The sequence below is a fragment of the Pogoniulus pusillus genome, unplaced genomic scaffold, assembly GCF_015220805.1.
Source record: "Pogoniulus pusillus isolate bPogPus1 unplaced genomic scaffold, bPogPus1.pri scaffold_64_arrow_ctg1, whole genome shotgun sequence".
Lineage (NCBI taxonomy): Eukaryota > Metazoa > Chordata > Aves > Piciformes > Lybiidae > Pogoniulus > Pogoniulus pusillus.
Genome location: NW_026974714.1, coordinates 331,095 through 347,610, shown reverse-complemented (window position 1 = coordinate 347,610; position 16,516 = coordinate 331,095). Strand labels below are relative to the sequence as shown.

The window sequence follows — 16,516 nt, the reverse complement described above, 5'->3', positions numbered from 1 at the left end:
CCCCTGGCTGACCCTCCTACTCGCTTTGAGTGTAAGACCAAGTCTGGGGTAAGGTAGAGGGGTGGGGAGAAGGTGGAAGGGTGGTTGGGAGCCCCTCCTGGGGACTCTGGTTTCTGGGAGGGCTGCTGTGTGTCTGTATTACCTTTTTACCTTGTCTATTTCTGCTTATGGGTTGTAAATGCCTGCTTGTGTATTGTGCTAAGCTGTGAATATGAAGTTTCATTCTTCAGTTTCCAGTGGCTGAGCTAATCTGGGTGATTTTCTTAAGTGTGGGGGAGCAGGTAACACCCAAACCATCAATACATCCTCCCAAGGATGGAGACATATCAGAAGGTGCCCAGACGTGTAGTGACCTCTTTAATAACTCCAGTTTGGACTTCCAGTGTTCCTGGCTGCTCAAACTGACTGCACTTCAGGTGAACTGAGCATCCAGACCCCACTGCTCCAGGCTAGGCTTGGGATTTTGGGGCACGACAATGAGTGAGAAGAGCCAAGAGGCATCATTCATGCTTTGACACTTGCCTGGCACTCTCCACGCACCCATTCAGTCTCCTCCCAGCTCAGCCAGGACACACTGACCACAACAACAACCCAAAGCTTCCCACCAAGCTGCTGTCCTTTGCCTACAAGTGGCCTCCACAGGCAAGACACAAAGACCCTGGGAATGTTCTCTGCAGTTTATTGAGAATGGCAACACGCCAAGAAGGAGGAAGGAGAGGATGGCACAGACAGAGGAGGAGGGGAGGTGGACACAGCACATCTCATCCCATGGCACAGGGGGCTGGCACTGGGCAGCAAGCAGGGCTCTCCTGAGAGCAAGTCCAGGTGGCTGGGAGGTGACACCAGAGGGGAGCAGGACTGCAGGAGCAGGCGGCACTGGCAGCCAGGGCTCCGTGGACAGCTCCTGCTCCCGGCAGCCCCGGGCTAGCAGGGCAGCAAAGCTGTCAGCTGCTCCAGCCTGGCATGGCCAATCCCTTAGGCCACCTGCCCAGAGGATGTTGCCTCCTCGGGCACCAGGGCCCACTGCCCCACACCTCCCCTGAGCCACAGGCTGGAGAAAGGAAGCAGCAGGAGGCACTGCCTGCAGGAGCAGCCCAGGGACATGGCCGTGGAGGCAGGAGGCCAAGGCCAGAGGAGCCAAGAGGACTTCTCTACACGATTGCCACGGGGCAGCCGCAAACGTACAGGGCAGCAGCAGCGAAGGCAGAAGGTCCCCTCCCGGGCACCAGCTCTCCAGGCTGCAGCTCTGCACGGCAGCCTCTGCAGCAGCTGAGGAGCAGCTCGCCAGGGCTGCAGGAGGGGCACAGGGCACGGCCGTGAGGCTCCCGTGCGGGCACCAAGCGTAGAGGAGGCGGTGGGTCGGGGGGACACAGTTCATGTGGGGGCAGGAGGTGAGGAGGCAGAGCTGCTGCTGGGGGAAGCTGGAGCTGCTTCTTTTCCTGCCGCACGCCGCCCGCGGGGCTCAGAATCGCACTCCGGACGACTTGACCGAGGTGGTGGTCACACATCTGCGCACGGAGGACGAGCCCCCGCCGGAGCTGAAGGTGCCCCCGCCGGTGCCGCAGACCCTGCCGCTGCCCGACGAGAAGCCCCCACCACACAGCGCTGCCCCCATGCCGCAGCTGCCGCCCAGGCTGCCCCCTCCGAAGCTGCCTCCTCCTCCTCCCATGCCGCAGCTGCCTCCCACGAAGCCTCCTCCCATGCCGCAGCTGCCTCCGCCAAAGCCTCCTCCCATGCCGCTGCCGCCTCCGACGAAGCCTCCTCCCATGCCTCCTCTGCCTCCGGAGATGCTGGTCCTGCCCATCACGGCTGCAAGGCAAGCACAGGTTACGTCCTCCCTGCCCGCTGCTGCCGTCCCGCTCCAAAGAGAGGATCTCTCTGCTCTGCTCCCCTTTCCCAAGGGGAGGGGGGGAGATACTTACAGACATTGACGTTGGACATTCCATCGTTGCACAGCCTGGAGGGAAATTGGCACACTTGAGTTACCCAACGCAAGAGGCATCAAACCTGGCAGCTCTGCTCTCCTTACCAAGCCTGGCAGCTCTGCTCTCGTTTTCAAACCAAAGACAATGAGGGACAAAGGACCAATCCCATGGGAATTGCAAGGTTCTTCAGCTGAGAACTTCTGTCTCTTCCCAAGGTTCACATCCCCCTTTTATCCTGAATTTCCCAGTTATTCATAGAAGCATGGAATGGTTTGTGTTGGAAGGAACCCTAAAGATCAGCCAGTTCCAACCTCCCTCCAGCTCATGATGCTCAAAGCCTCATCCAGCCTGGCCTTGAACACCTCCCAGGAGGGAGCATCCAGAACCTCCCTGTGCAGCCTTTTCCCAGGTTCCCTTTAAGGGCAGTCCTGGTGTGAAAACAGTGCAGGAAGCATGGAAAGCTTCACAGCAAGGCTCAGACCTCGAGTGAGAGGAAATTTGCATCTGGAGTGGAAGCAGAGCATCAGGAACTCCTGAGGTTGGAGGAGAGTTTTGACATCATCAGGTGCAGCTTGAGGAGGGGAGATTTAGACTGGGGATGAGGACTAAGCCACACATCATGACCCAGTCAAGAACTGGGCCCCACAGACACCAAGAGCAGTGGTACCCTCTCAGATCAGAGATTGAGGGTCTACCTGTTCCCTCTCAGGCACCCTGCCAAGCCCAGGCTGGCTCAGGAGGTCTCACCTGTTCTCCTCTCCCTCCAGCAGCTTCCTGTACATGGCAATCTCAACATCCAGTGCAATCTTGACATTCAGCAGCTCCTGGTACTCCTTCAGCAGCCGAGCCAGCTCCTCCTTGTCTTTGCTCAGGGCACACTCCAGCTCCTCCAGCTTCCTCCTGGCGTCCTTCAGGGCCATCTCACCCCGCTCCTCAGCCTCGGCAATGGCTGACTGCAGCTGGTGGTTCTGAGAGAAGGAGAAGAAGGTTCTCAGCTGCCTTCTGCACAGCCTGAGCTGCAGCAGCCCTCAGGGCACCAGTTGGGTGCAACAGGGGCAGCAACAGGCAGCCTCCTCCAAAGGGCCTCGCTCTCAATGCCTGATGTACTCTTGGCACCTCGTGCAGCTCAGAGCTCACCCTGCCTGCTGCCAGCCCACGAGGAGATGCTGAGGGAGCTCTACCTGCTTCTTGATGTTCTCAATCTCAGCTCTCAGCCTTTGGACGTTCCTGGTCAGCTCCTGGATCTCCATCTTGGTGTTGCGGAGGCTGTCCCCATGCCTGCCAGCTGTGCTCTGCAGCTCTTCATACTGGCCACAGGCAGACAAAGCCACACAACAGTCACACAACCTGCCCAGAGCCCAAAGACTTCACTCCTGAGCCAAGGGACTCAGAGACCAGCAAAGAGTGCCCCAAACTCACCCTGCTCTGGTACCAAGCCTCAGCCTCAGCTCTGCTGCTCTGGGCGATCTGCTCGTACTGGCGCCTGACCTCCTCGATGATGCTGTCCAGGTCCAGGTGGCGATTGTTGTCCATGGACACCACCACAGACAGGTCCCTGCTGATGGTCTGCATCTGAGCCAGCTCCTACAATCAAGACATGAGACAACCTGAGCAGCAGAGGAATGGAGCAAAGAGCCACAAGCTCAGGCAGCTCCTCCAGACCAAACCCTCGTGGATGCCCACTCCGACCTCACTGCCTTTGGCCACCACACAGCTCCCTGAGCAGCTCTTACCTCCTCATAGATGCACCTCAGGAAGCTGATCTCATCAGTCAGGGCTCCCACCTTGGCTTCCAGCTCTGTTTTAGTCATGTAGGCACAGTCCACATCCTAAAGAAGAGATCACACCAATAGACAACAGCTTCCTCCCAACACAGAACAGCTGCTTGCAGCCAATGCCTCGTTGCAAGCTCTCTCTCTTGGGCTGTGACTCCTTCCCAGCCTCTGCAGCCTGTCCCTCCACATCTCCCCTCTCCTCCTGCCTCTCTGACTCACCTTCTTCAGCACCACGAACTCGTTCTCGGCAGCCGTGCGCCTGTTGATTTCCTCTTCGTACCTGTTGCAGGGCACAAGGCAAGATGAGACTCTTGCAGCTCTCAGCAGCCAGCCTGTGCCAGCCCCTTGATTCCACGGCCCCCTCAGCCCCAGGGCTGCAGAAGGAGGACCCCGTGGCCGTCTCCAGGCCGGCTCAGCTCTCCTGCCTGGGGGCTCCTTGCTCCCTTCCTCTCCTGCTGCACTCACTTGCTCTTGTACTCCTCCACGTACTGCCGCATGCTCTGCAGCTCCGACTCCAGCTGGCTCCTCTGTCCCAGCAGACTCTCCAGCCTCCTCCTCAGGTTCTGGATGTAGTTTTCAAAGATGACATCGAGGTTCTTCCTGGGCCCTGTAGGTCCTTGCTGCTGGAGGAGCTCCCACTTGGTGGAGAGGACCTTGTTCTGTTGCTCCAGGAAGCGGACCTGAAAGCCGGCAGCAGGATGTGAGATACTCACCCATGGCGACTCCAACTGCCTGTGTGGGAGACTAAAGGATCATTGCCCAAATCCCCAATTAAGGCTCCTTCCACCACCCAAGCTCATAAAATGTATGATGAACATTATGAAATTTTGAGTCATCCTTAGCTTCTCTTTTCAGGACAAAAGTTGCTGCCAACAGCAAACAGCTTCTCCCTTCTCCAGAGCAGCAGGTTTGGACCTTGCTTCTGTCTGTGCTGAGGTGAAGTCAAGAATCATAGAGTCAAGTTGGAAGCAGTTGGAAGAGGTCAGAAGAGGTTGGAAGAGACTTCCTTTTTTTTTTTTATCTAACTGCCCATAAAAGCTCTTTTTGAGGCACTTTCTATCTCTTTGGTTTCCAACCAAAAAAGAAAGAAGCCAAAATGTTGGAAAGGTCCCCAATGGTCTCAAGCTTCCAGAGTCAGCTCCTGGAACGGACTTCCCAGCAAAAGGACTGAGGAGACCTTGTAGGACAACTCAAGTCTGCACTGATGACTTTCCCCTGAATCACTACAAATGAAGCTGGAGGCATGAGAAGGCAAAAGACTCTTCAGGATGTCCTGGAGGTGTCCTCTTTCATCTGCCATTTGCATCCAAACCTTCTCTGTTGGTCAGTGTTACTCAGCAAGGTCTTCTTCTCCACTTGCTGCTCAAGCAGCAGGCTTGGAAACTTCATCTGGTACTCGTTGGTTAAAAGAAGTTCCCTGTCCATGCCTCAGGAAAGCCTTTGCATTGCCCAGCTCCAGGCAAGGGTAGTCCTAAAGCCTCACCTTATCAATGAAGGAAGCAAATTGATTGTTGAGGGTCTTGATCTGCTCCTTCTCACTGTTCTTCACTTGCTGGATCTGGGGGTCGATCTCCACATGGACCGGCCTCAAGAGCGTTGGGTCAACTTGCACTGGCTGAATGCCTCCAGGGAAGCCAGGGCCACCAAAGCCACCCATTCCACCACCACCCATTCCACCACCAAAGCCACCCATTCCTCCACCAAAGCCACCCATTCCTCCACCACCCATCCCTCCGCAGCCCATCCCTCCACCAAAGCCTCCCATTCCTCCTCCATAGCCTCCACTGAAGCCTCCCATCCTGCCTCCACCACCATAGCATCCTCCTATGGCAATTCTTCTGCTGCCACCCATGTTATGGAGGCTTCTGCTGCTGTACCCTCCACACTGTCCACCTCCTCCACCTCCCCTGGACGAGGAGTATGAGCTGTAACTGATCCTGGTTCTGCCACCGCCTCCTCCAAAGCCACCACCGATGGCAGAGCAAGAGCTGTAGCCCCTTCTGCTCCCTCCTCCAAAGCTTCTGCAGACAGACTGCCGAGACATGGCTGTGGCCTCCAAGCAGAGTCAAAATCAAGAAGAGCAAAAAGACCAAAGCAGCTGCTGAGCAAGGAACGTTGAGAGAAGTGTCTGGAGTCTTCTCTGGCTTCACAGCTCCAGGCACTGCCTTTTATCTGCAGCTGGAGGTGGGCTGGGACACCATGGGCGTGAAGGTGGAACCCAGCTTATTATTTCCATCAGCATGGTGCTGTTGACAGATTCCCACCTGAGCTTTACCATATTTGGGGCTGCCCAGAAACACACCCTGCAATCTAGGGGTGAATAAAAGAAGGCTGAAGCAGGGCTGGGTGACTAAGTGGACTCTCCTATCTTTATGGCATCTTGGAAATTGATGGGCACCAGGAGTCCAGCTCCTTGCAAGCCCCTCATTGGCTCGCCAGCCTCCCTCCGTGGTCCCCAATAATTCCCAGATAGGGATCTTCCCAATCAAAGAGTCACTGAAAGGAGCAGTTTTGATGAAATCCCAGCCAGAGCCCAGCTTTCACAACTGCTCCAACACACCCTAAATCCCAGTTTTATATGGCCAATTGCCTTTGGCATCTTAGGAGTTTCCCAACCTTTGAGCAGAAACTCACAGCACCAAAGTTTGGAGCGACTCAGCACAATTCCTCTGCTAGGGAGGGAAAACAGCTCCTGGGAGCCTCTGGAATGGGAGTGTCTTCTGCCTCTGGATTAAATTCCCTCCAACTGCATCTCCCCAAGTCTCTGACAGCCGACTGGGAGCTTGGACGATACTGGAGCAGAGTGAGGAAGACAACTTAGATCGTCAGAGCTCCTCTGCGCTCCTCAGAGGGCAGTGAAGAGGACCAGAGGGAGACATTGGGCAGCTGCTGCAGTGAGGATGGTTGGGGACAAAGGGACAAGAAGTGGGACAGCAGCTGACAATCCCAAGCGGTGTGGGGGGGTCCTACTGGCCAGAAGAATAGAATCATAGAAGTGGTTCAGCTGGAAAAGACCTCTCAGATCATCAGTGCTGATCACCTCCTGCCTGGTTGCTTCCAGAGATGGGACAACTGAAGTGGAAAGTGCTGAACTATGGGACTCTGCCAGCTCCTCCAGCACGGTAGCTTCTCCTCACTTACCTCTTCTGGTGGCAAAGGAAGGTCTTTGAGGAGTGGACTCTGGTGGGGAGAGGTCAGAGGTGGGGGTCCTCAGAAATAAAAGACCTCATTGTGGGGTGGCTTATAAATGAGACTTTGAATTGCTCATCGAGGTCTTGGTGATGACCCAAACTGCAAAGTGTCTCTGAGGGAAGGGTTCTGAAGGCAGCAGGCAGCAGGGGATGGGTAAGAGGAAACTGAGGTCTGCAGAGACTTTCTAAAAGGTATTCTTGGAGCTAAGGTCTCTCTGGGTGTTGTCAATAAATAGGTCTTTGAGTTCATGAGTGCAACCACCCAAGCACTTTTCACATCATCACCAGCCTGAGTCATCAAAAAGTGACAGAGAAGAGATGCTGGAAGCCTTCCAAACAGTCCAAGCCACAAAGGACATGAATTTAAGGTCCTAGAAAAGAGCAGAGTGTGGCCAGCTGCAGCAGGAGGGGGTTCCAGGCTCCCCTGGAAGATATGTAACAACTCAAAGTGGTTTGAAGGTCTCAGCTGCAGCCACAGGCACCTCAAAGCCTCCAGAAGAGCAGCCCAGACAATCACCTTCAGAAGCCACCAGAGGAAGCAGAAACACAAATGCCCTTGGCTGACACAGAGAGGGGCTGCAGGTGTTGTGGTAGGCCTGATAGGCCCAGAATAGCCTTGCACATGTCCTGCCTTGCCTAGGCATGGTTTTCTGCTCCACCAGAGAGGCAAGCTTGGGAAATGGACAAAAAAGGTCCTGGAGCCGCTGAGTCTGGCCTGCCCAGGGCCCTGTGGTGTAAGGTACACACACTCAGCTTGTGCCTGCCTAGTGCAAGGCCTGTGCTGCTCCCAAATTAGGGAAAAGTGAGCCTATGGCTTTGCCTCATGAGGTAAGGTTTGGCTAACTGCCATCCTGCTTGGCTACTCTGTGTCCAAAGGGCAGTTAACCTCGGCCCACATTGATAAAAGGAGATGTGTAGGTGAACAACCTGCTTTTGCTTCCCTGCTTTGCTCCCCTGCTCTGTGCCTGCTCTCTCTGCTGTGCCCAGCCCTGCTGCCATTGCACACTGCCTTACTGCTGCCTGCTAAACTCCACTGCTGCCAGTTACCAGGAGCAGACCCTGGCTGCCTGCACGCGATCGGTCTGTGTGGCCAGCTGACATCATGCTGAGACTGCACCACATCTGCCTCTGCACCTGCAGGTCCTGCCTAGAACCCCTGGACACATACACAGATCTCCAGAAGCAGCCAGCAGACAAGGGCAGAGATTGCCTGCGTCCTGTCCCCAGGAGCTGGGAAGATTCAAGCCTCAACATCCAACAAGACACAGTCCTCTGAAAGCATCTAGGCACTGTCTGGGCTGTGGCCAGCCCCTGCAAGGGTAATGATAATAATCTGTGAGTAAATGCTTAAATGCCTCTTTGTAATTCTCCATTGCCTTCTGCCACAGAGCAGAAAGAGCTTGGGCCCACCACTGGGCAAGCAGCGTATTGGCCACAAGCAGCCCTGGCCACAGGAACAGTCTCTGCCAGTTCAGGTGATGTGGATGGGGTTTGCTGGTTCTGTTAGCTGTAGATACCACCCAGAGAATATTTCCATGGCCCTGCAAGAACTGAAATATCATTAAAATCAGTGGTGGGGGTGGCAGAGCTCTGGATAGCAAAATCAATAAACAACAGTTCTTTGGGGAAATATCACCTAGCATTAATTCATTTCCCCCCCACAACAGCAGGACACCTCAGGTCCCTCACAGAATGGGGGGCATGTGACTGGAGAAGGGGCTAAGGGGAGTGGAAAACATTACCCATGAGGAGAGCTCAAGTAACAGTTGGCCAAAGGTTATCCTACCCCTGAGGGACACAAGCCACAGCTGACCAAAGGTTATCGTACCCTTGAGGGACTCAAGCCATGGCTGACCAAAGCCTTTCCTACTCCTGAGGGACTCAAGTCATGGCTGCCCAAGAGCTGCCTGAGACAGGCTGAGCTCGAGGGAAGCCAACCCTACACCAAGGAGGGGACAGCTTCCCTCTCAGAAGCAGCTGGCATGAAGAGGCTCTGGCTGCTCAGAGTATCTTCTGTCTCCAAGGACACAGAGTGAAGCTTTCCAGGTGCACCACTCCTGAGCTGCAGTCCCACACAGGTGTGGGCAAGCTCAGTCTGCAGCTGGAGCAAGCAGATCACTTCTGCTGCCCTCCTCCAGAGTGCCAAATGCCTCTTGGGAGCTGCCTTCCTCAGCAGGCAACAGGACCTGCCTGGAAGGTCTGGGATGGTGGCTCCACGAGGAGGGGAAGATCTGTTCAGTCAGCCAAATGCCTGCATGTTGACCACGCTCAGCACATCCAGATAAGACGCCCAGGTTGAGTCACTCTGACATCTTCAGACAAGATGCGAAGATGAAACCAGACCTGGAGTCACTTCAGCCTCCTCCAGGTGAGACTCAATAACAAGCCTCAGCTCCACGGCTCCTTCAGATCTCTTGCACAAGGAGCTGTGCACAGTCAAGTCACCAAGCAGGCAAACTGTGGACTCTGCAGAACAGGTGGATGGAGACCAGGCCAGGCTGCAGCTCCAGATCTCCGCCAGCAGAGAGCTGCTGGCAGCAGAGGGGAGGATGTCGCAAGGACTCCTCACAACAATGCCTACCAACGCCGAGCTGCAGGCTCTGAGGCTTGGAAGAAACAAACTCGCAAACCTGAGAACAAAAATAGATGAGTCCTGCCCCAAGCCAAACCCCAAAGTGCTCCTGGCACAGTTCCAGCTTCTCACAGCCGCTGACTTCTCATCCTCTGCTGTCTGGGCCAACCCCAGACACTTCCCCCAGCCCCACCACACTGCTGCTGGGCTTCAAAGACAGCAGAAGTCTCCCTGCAAGAGCTCTGTCACTGCTCCCCACTGCCTTGCCTGGACCTCTTCCTAGGTCTGCAGCTTCCTGACCTGCTCTGGGGACATTGGCAGCTCACAGCTGCTTGTGGTGGGACTCCTGAACCACCCCTGAAAGCCTTACCTGGCTCTTTGATCTCTCCTTGTGGTGGAGCAACTGAGGCACAGCTCAGATCAAACACAGCAGCAGCCTTCTGCTCCCACTCTTGCTGCCACAGCCCCTCCTGCAGCTGCACCAAATCTCTCCCACCTGCTCTTGAAGAAGAGGCCCTGGGGCAGGTCCTTGACTGCTGAGGGAGCTGGGGGCAGCCTGAGCCCAGATTATACAATCACAGAACTGTTTGGGTTGGAAAATCCCTCTGAGATCATCCAGTCCAGTATCAGCCCAGAGCCACCATGGCCACAAGTGCCATGACCACAGGGTCCTGGAACACCTCCAGGCACAGGGAATCTACCAGCCCGTGGGCAGCCTGTTCTAGCCCCTGACCACTCTTGCAGTACAGAGACAGTTCCTCATGGCCAATCTGAACCTCCCCCAGCACAGTGTGAGGTCATTTCTTCTCCTACCACCTGCTACTAGGAGCGGAGCCCAGCCCCTGCCAGGCTCCAGCCCCCTCTGAGAGAGCTGCAGAGACCCAGAAGGTCTCCCCTCAGGCTCGTCTTCTCCAAACTACACAACCCCAAGTCCCTCAGATGCTCCTCCCCAGCCCTCTTCTTCAGACCCTTCCCCTTCTCCCTTGTCTTTCTCTGGCTTTGCTCCAGCCCCTCAGTGTCTCTGGCAGTGAGCCCCACAAGCCCTTGATTCATGCTCCCTCAGCACTTCAGCTTCTTGCTCCTAGTCAGTGGAGGATGAGTCAATGGTTCCCAAGCCCTTCTGGTGCTCGGAGGGTGCTGAGCTGTGCACCTTGGCTGTGGCTTTCTTGTACAGCAGGAGGTGTTTGGCCAAACTCCACCTGCACACTCACAGGCAGCTCTAAACCTGCCCCTCCACCCCTGCTCACGCAGAGCACTGCCGCACCGCGAGGGCTGCTCTGCCTGGAGATGATCAGAAGAGAATGTCATCAGGGGCACTCAGCAACTTTGGTTCCTTCAGTGACAACCCCAAAAATTCCAGGGTGGATCATCCAGGTTAGGCTGAATTACTGCAGATTGATTGACTTGGAGCATCCAGACCCCACTGCTCCAGGCTAGGCTTGGGATTTTGGGGCACGACAATGAGTGAGAAGAGTCAAGAGGCATCATTCATGCTTGGACACTTGCCTGGCACTCTCCACGCACCCATTCAGTCTCCTCCCAGCTCAGCCAGGACACACTGACCACAACAACAACCCAAAGCTTCCCACCAAGCTGCTGTCCTTTGCCTACAAGTGGCCTCCAGAGGCAAGACACAAAGACCCTGGGAATGTTCTCTGCAGTTTATTGAGAATGGCAACACGCCAAGGAGGAGGAAGGAGAGGATGGCACAGATGGAGGAGGAGGGGAGGTGGACACAGCACATCTCATCCCATGGCACAGGGGGCTGGCACTGGGCAGCAAGCAGGGCTCTCCTGAGAGCAAGTCCAGGTGGCTGGGAGGTGACACCAGAGGGGAGCAGGACTGCAGGAGCAGGCGGCACTGGCAGCCAGGGCTCCGTGGACAGCTCCTGCTCCCGGCAGCCCCGGGCTAGCAGGGCAGCAAAGCTGCCAGCTGCTCCAGCCTGGCACGGCCAATCCCTTAGGCCACCTGCCCAGAGGATGTTGCCTCCTCGGGCACCAGGGCCCACTGCCCCACACCTCCCCTGAGCCACAGGCTGGAGAAAGGAAGCAGCAGGAGGCACTGCCTGCAGGAGCAGCCCAGGGACATGGCCGTGGAGGCAGGAGGCCAAGGCCAGAGGAGCCAAGAGGACTTCTCTACACGATTGCCACGGGGCAGCCGCAAACGTACAGGGCAGCAGCAGCGAAGGCAGAAGGTCCCCTCCCGGGCACCAGCTCTCCAGGCTGCAGCTCTGCACGGCAGCCTCTGCAGCAGCTGAGGAGCAGCTCGCCAGGGCTGCAGGAGGGGCACAGGGCACGGCCGTGAGGCTCCCGTGCGGGCACCAAGCGTAGAGGAGGCGGTGGGTCGGGGGGACACAGTTCATGTGGGGGCAGGAGGTGAGGAGGCAGAGCTGCTGCTGGGGGAAGCTGGAGCTGGAGCTGCTTCTTTTCCTGCCGCACGCCGCCCGCGGGGCTCAGAATCGCACTCCGGACGACTTGACCGAGGTGGTGGTCACACATCTGCGCACGGAGGACGAGCCCCCGCCGGAGCTGAAGGTGCCCCCGCCGGTGCCGCAGACCCTGCCGCTGCCCGACGAGAAGCCCCCACCACACAGCGCTGCCCCCATGCCGCAGCTGCCGCCCAGGCTGCCCCCTCCGAAGCTGCCTCCTCCTCCTCCCATGCCGCAGCTGCCTCCCACGAAGCCTCCTCCCATGCCGCAGCTGCCTCCGCCAAAGCCTCCTCCCATGCCGCTGCCGCCTCCGACGAAGCCTCCTCCCATGCCTCCTCTGCCTCCGGAGATGCTGGTCCTGCCCATCACGGCTGCAAGGCAAGCACAGGTTACGTCCTCCCTGCCCGCTGCTGCCGTCCCGCTCCAAAGAGAGGATCTCTCTGCTCTGCTCCCCTTTCCCAAGGGGAGGGGGGGAGATACTTACAGACATTGACGTTGGACATTCCATCGTTGCACAGCCTGGAGGGAAATTGGCACACTTGAGTTACCCAACGCAAGAGGCATCAAACCTGGCAGCTCTGCTCTCCTTACCAAGCCTGGCAGCTCTGCTCTCCTTATCAAACCACTTTCCTCTCTCACCCTCATCACAAATTTGGTGTCACCAAAACAGTTAAGGAGGGAAGGCATTGCCAATCCTCTGCAGGATGAGGTTCTTCCAGGTTTGAGGTTCACAAAGGACCTTGCACGTCCCAGACATGAAGTGGCAGAGGTTACCACCACGACCCTGCCCACCATGTCAAGATGCAGCCCTGCCCATGCCAAATGTCACCCAGGATGCCAAGACTTGGGTTGAGATTGAACTCTCCATGTTGGCACTCAAGGTGCCCAGCACAGCCCAAATCAACCCTCTCAGATCCTGTTCCTCCCCAAGCACCTGCTGAGCCCAGGCTGGCTCAGGAGGTCTCACCTGTTCTCCTCTCCCTCCAGCAGCTTCCTGTACATGGCAATCTCAACGTCCAATGCAATCTTGATGTTCAGCAGCTCCTGGTACTCCTTCAGCAGCCGAGCCAGCTCCTCCTTGTCTTTGCTCAGGGCATTTTCCATCTCTTCCAGTTTGATCCTGGCATCCTTCAGGGCCATCTCACCCCGCTCCTCAGCCTCAGCAATAGCTGCCTGCAGCTGGTTGTTCTGGGGAAGAAGGAAGTGACCTTCTCAGCTCTCATCCTGCCATTTTAGCCCCAGGTGGGGGAGTCAAAGGTGGAGGATGGTGGGGGAAAGGAACGTCTACACAAAGTGAACAAGAGGTGGTTGAAGAAACCAGTTCTGCCCCACACTCATTCATGGGCCAGCCTGATGCCAGCATCCCATGAGGTGCTCACCAACCCCTACCTGCTTCTTGACGTTCTCAATCTCAGCCCTCAGCCTCTGGATGTTCCTGGTCAGCTCTTGGATCTCCATCTTGGTGTTGCGGAGGTTGTCCCCGTGCCTGCCAGCTGTGCTCTGCAGCTGCTCATACTGGGGTCACCAAGACAAAGCAAACCTTCAGTGAGGCATCCCTGGCACCTCCAACAGCTGGGTCAACAGAGCCACAGCTCCTGTGCTGCCACAAGGACCTATCAGGTGGACCATGAGTGTCCAGCTCAAGGGAAAAGAGCTTCTTGGACTTGGTTGTTGGGTTTGAAGGTTAAAGTAGACCTTAGTGATGCTAACAGACACCCTTTGGCTCCTGGGAAGCTACTTTGGGCAGGGATGTTCTAGTTGAGGCTTTGGCCATCTTTTGGCCAGGCTTGTACCATGCAGCCAGGTGAGATCCTGACCACCTTGCAAACAGTGAGTCAGAGCCCTCAAAAGCAACAGGATTCCTCCTGGGAATTCTTTGCATGAGCTCAAGCACCGTTAGCTTCAGGAGGTCTCCCATCTACTAGCTACAAGGTTCAGCCATCCCCCAAGGGTCCTTCACAGCTTCCAAACTCACCTGGCTCTGGTACCAAGCCTCAGCCTCAGCTCTGCTGCTCTGGGCGATCTGCTCGTACTGGCGCCTGACCTCCTCGATGATGCTGTCCAGGTCCAGGTGGCGATTGTTGTCCATGGACACCACCACAGACAGGTCCCTGCTGATGGTCTGCATCTGAGCCAGCTCCTACAATCAAGACATGAGACAACCTGAGCAGCAGAGGAGTGGAGCAAAGAGCCACCTGCCCAGGCAGCTCCTCCAGACCAAACCCTCGTGGATGCCCACTCCGACCTCACTGCCTTTGGCTACCACACAGCTCCCTGGGCAGCTCTTACCTCCTCATAGATACACCTCAGGAAGCTGATCTCATCGGTCAGGGCTCCCACCTTGGCTTCCAGCTCTACTTTATTCATGTAGGCAGAGTCCACATCCTAAAGGACAGATCAGAGGGAAGTTTCATTTCCTCTTGGAAGCCCTTCGGGGTGATGGAGATGAGAGCCTGGTGCTGAGGGCTCTGATGGTGCTACTCAGGCATGCAAACGAGCACCAAGGGACTTCAAACAGCAGCCCGACGGCTCCTGCTGAGGAGAGAATCCCCTCCAAGCACAGATGAAGCCTGATCTTCCAGCCAGGCCTTTGTAGTGCCTGTGACTCACCTTCTTGAGCACCACAAACTCGTTCTCAGCAGATGTCCTCCTGTTGATCTCTTCCTCATACCTAGGAGAGGGAAAACACACATTGAGTTTCCTCAACGTTTCTGCCTTCAGGCCACGCTGGAGAAACCAAAAGTGTCAAAACCAAGAGAACACGAGGGGGAAAAAGCCACATCCATCAGCACTGCAGAGAGCTGCTGGGTGAAGAAAAGGAGCTGCCAGGCCTCCTGAGATGCCCCTCACCACACTCACTTGCTCTTGAACTCCTCCACATACTGCTGCATGCTCTGCAGCTCCGACTCCAGCTGGCTCCTCTGTGCCAGGATTGAGTCCAGCTGCCTCCTCAGGTTCTGGATGTAGTTTTCAAAGATGACATCGAGGTTCTTCCTGGGCCCTGTAGGTCCTTGCTGCTGGAGGAGCTCCCACTTGGTGGAGAGGACCTTGTTCTGTTGCTCCAGGAAGCGGACCTGAAAGCCAAACCATGTGGGATCCACCATCAGGTGGGGAGCAGCAGCTGAGGCAGCCTGCACCACGTGAAATGACTCTGCTGATGGTCCTGGTTGACCATGAGACAACTGATCAAGGTTCTGCTGTCACCTAAACTCCAAGCTGAGGGGAAGAGGAGGACAATTCTCCTCATCCCATCACCTTCAGTCATCAAAGGAGCTCTGAAGTAGAGCTGCCAGCTCCAAGTCCATTCCCACCACAGGCAGTGTAGTCAAGACCAGACTACCTACTTCATGTCCAGACCTAGCCTGGGTTTCTGCTCTTTGAAACCCAAGAGGACAAAACTGCTGGTGGCAAAGATTTACATGGGAGAGAGTTTGGGAAGAGAAGGTTCAGGAGGGAAGATCTGAGCCTGAAATCTGCAGATGTTTGGAGGTGTTGAACCTGCTTGCAAGTCACCTATTAGCTGAGCCTGGTGCAACAGGCTGAGTTAGAGCCCTGGAGACAGAGCTTTGATCTCCTAGGGAAGAGATTCTCATCTCCTCTCTAGCAGCTCTTAATGAAAAGGCTCTTCTCAGGCTTCTCAGCCTCTCCATATTTCCCTCACAGAGGAGGTTAGTGCAGAGCTTGGAAAGGTCCTCCTGGCTCAGACCCTTAGGCAGCCACAGCCCAACCCTCTCACCTTATCGATGAAAGAGGCAAACTGATTGTTAAGAGTCTTGATCTGCTCCTTCTCCTGGTTTTTGACCTGCTGGATCTGGGGGTCGATCTCAACATGGACTGGCTGGAGGAGGGTTGAGTCGATCTGCACTGGCTGGATGCCAGGGCCACCTCTGCCAGGCCCACCAAAGCCTGCCATGCCAAAGCCTGGCCCGCCAAAGCCACCCATCCCTCCGCCACCCATCCCTCCTCCGTAACCACACATTCCTCCTCCATAGCTCCCCATCCCTCCAAAGCCTCCCATTCCTCCACCTCCCATCCCTCCACCAAAGCTGCCCATTCCTCCTCCATAGCCTCCACCAAAGCCTCCCATCCTGCCTCCGTAGCCTCCGCCACCATAACATCCACCCATGGAGATCCTTCCACCGCCTCCTATGCTGTGGAGGCTCTTGCTGCTAAAGCCACCGCAGCGTCCTCCACCTCCAAAGCCCCTGGACATAGAGAAGGAGCTGTAGCTGCTCCTGCTTCTGCTGCCACCTCCTCCAAAGCCACCAGCGATGGCAGAGCAAGAGCTGTAGCCCCTTCTGCTCCCTCCTCCAAAGCTTCTGCAGACAGACTGCCGAGACATGGCCGCGGCTGGCAGGGCAGAGAGGAGTCAACAACCGCAGCAGGCGAGGAAGAGGCTCGGAGATGCGTGGCGAGGAGAAGGGAAGTTGAGTCCCTCTGGCTAGAGGGCAGGAGATGCTCTCTTTTATCCATCCCCGCAGGTGGGCTGGGTTTGCATGGGCGTTGAGGAGGAGACAGTTGCTGTCTTCATCAGCCTGGCGTGGTTTAGAGATTTTCATCTCCAATTTGCCAAACACTTGACCCTCCCCAGGAACACACCCAGGAGCCAGAGAGCTGCCACACGT

At 56.2% G+C, this 16,516-nt stretch overlaps 2 protein-coding genes across 2 annotated transcripts; both read right to left on the bottom strand.

Moving 5' to 3' along the window:
* Positions 1–1,425: 1,425 nt before the first annotated feature.
* Positions 1,426–5,744, bottom strand: LOC135174426 (keratin, type II cytoskeletal 5-like). Its single transcript, XM_064141694.1, has 9 exons — positions 5,184–5,744; positions 4,166–4,380; positions 3,920–3,980; positions 3,659–3,754; positions 3,345–3,509; positions 3,107–3,232; positions 2,673–2,893; positions 1,923–1,957; positions 1,426–1,809 (listed from the first exon to the last, which is right to left on the bottom strand). Exons 1-9 carry the CDS (start codon positions 5,742–5,744, stop codon positions 1,463–1,465), a joined length of 1,827 nt encoding a protein of 608 aa, XP_063997764.1. The 3' UTR covers positions 1,426–1,462.
* A 5,368-nt stretch (positions 5,745–11,112) lies between these two features.
* LOC135174425 (keratin, type II cytoskeletal 6A-like) lies at positions 11,113–16,313 on the bottom strand. Its single transcript, XM_064141693.1, has 9 exons — positions 15,628–16,313; positions 14,751–14,965; positions 14,502–14,562; positions 14,181–14,276; positions 13,867–14,031; positions 13,281–13,406; positions 12,859–13,079; positions 12,376–12,410; positions 11,113–12,262 (listed from the first exon to the last, which is right to left on the bottom strand). Exons 1-9 carry the CDS (start codon positions 16,231–16,233, stop codon positions 11,916–11,918), a joined length of 1,872 nt encoding a protein of 623 aa, XP_063997763.1. The 5' UTR covers positions 16,234–16,313; the 3' UTR covers positions 11,113–11,915.
* Between the last annotated feature and the right edge of the window lie 203 nt (positions 16,314–16,516).

Coding starts and splice junctions, on each gene's coding strand:
- LOC135174426 (XM_064141694.1), bottom strand. CDS start 5,744: ATGTCTCGGCAGTCTGTCTGCAGAAGCTTTGGAGGAGGGAGCAGAAGG. Junction 4,381..5,183: donor TTGCTTCCTTCATTGATAAG/GTGAGGCTTTAG, acceptor GCCGGCTTTCAG/GTCCGCTTCCTGGAGCAACA. Junction 3,233..3,344: donor AGGCTTGGTACCAGAGCAGG/GTGAGTTTGGGG, acceptor GCCTGTGGCCAG/TATGAAGAGCTGCAGAGCAC.
- LOC135174425 (XM_064141693.1), bottom strand. CDS start 16,233: ATGTCTCGGCAGTCTGTCTGCAGAAGCTTTGGAGGAGGGAGCAGAAGG. Junction 14,032..14,180: donor TGAGGTGTATCTATGAGGAG/GTAAGAGCTGCC, acceptor TCTTGATTGTAG/GAGCTGGCTCAGATGCAGAC. Junction 12,411..12,858: donor CTGGAGGGAGAGGAGAACAG/GTGAGACCTCCT, acceptor ATTTCCCTCCAG/GCTGTGCAACGATGGAATGT.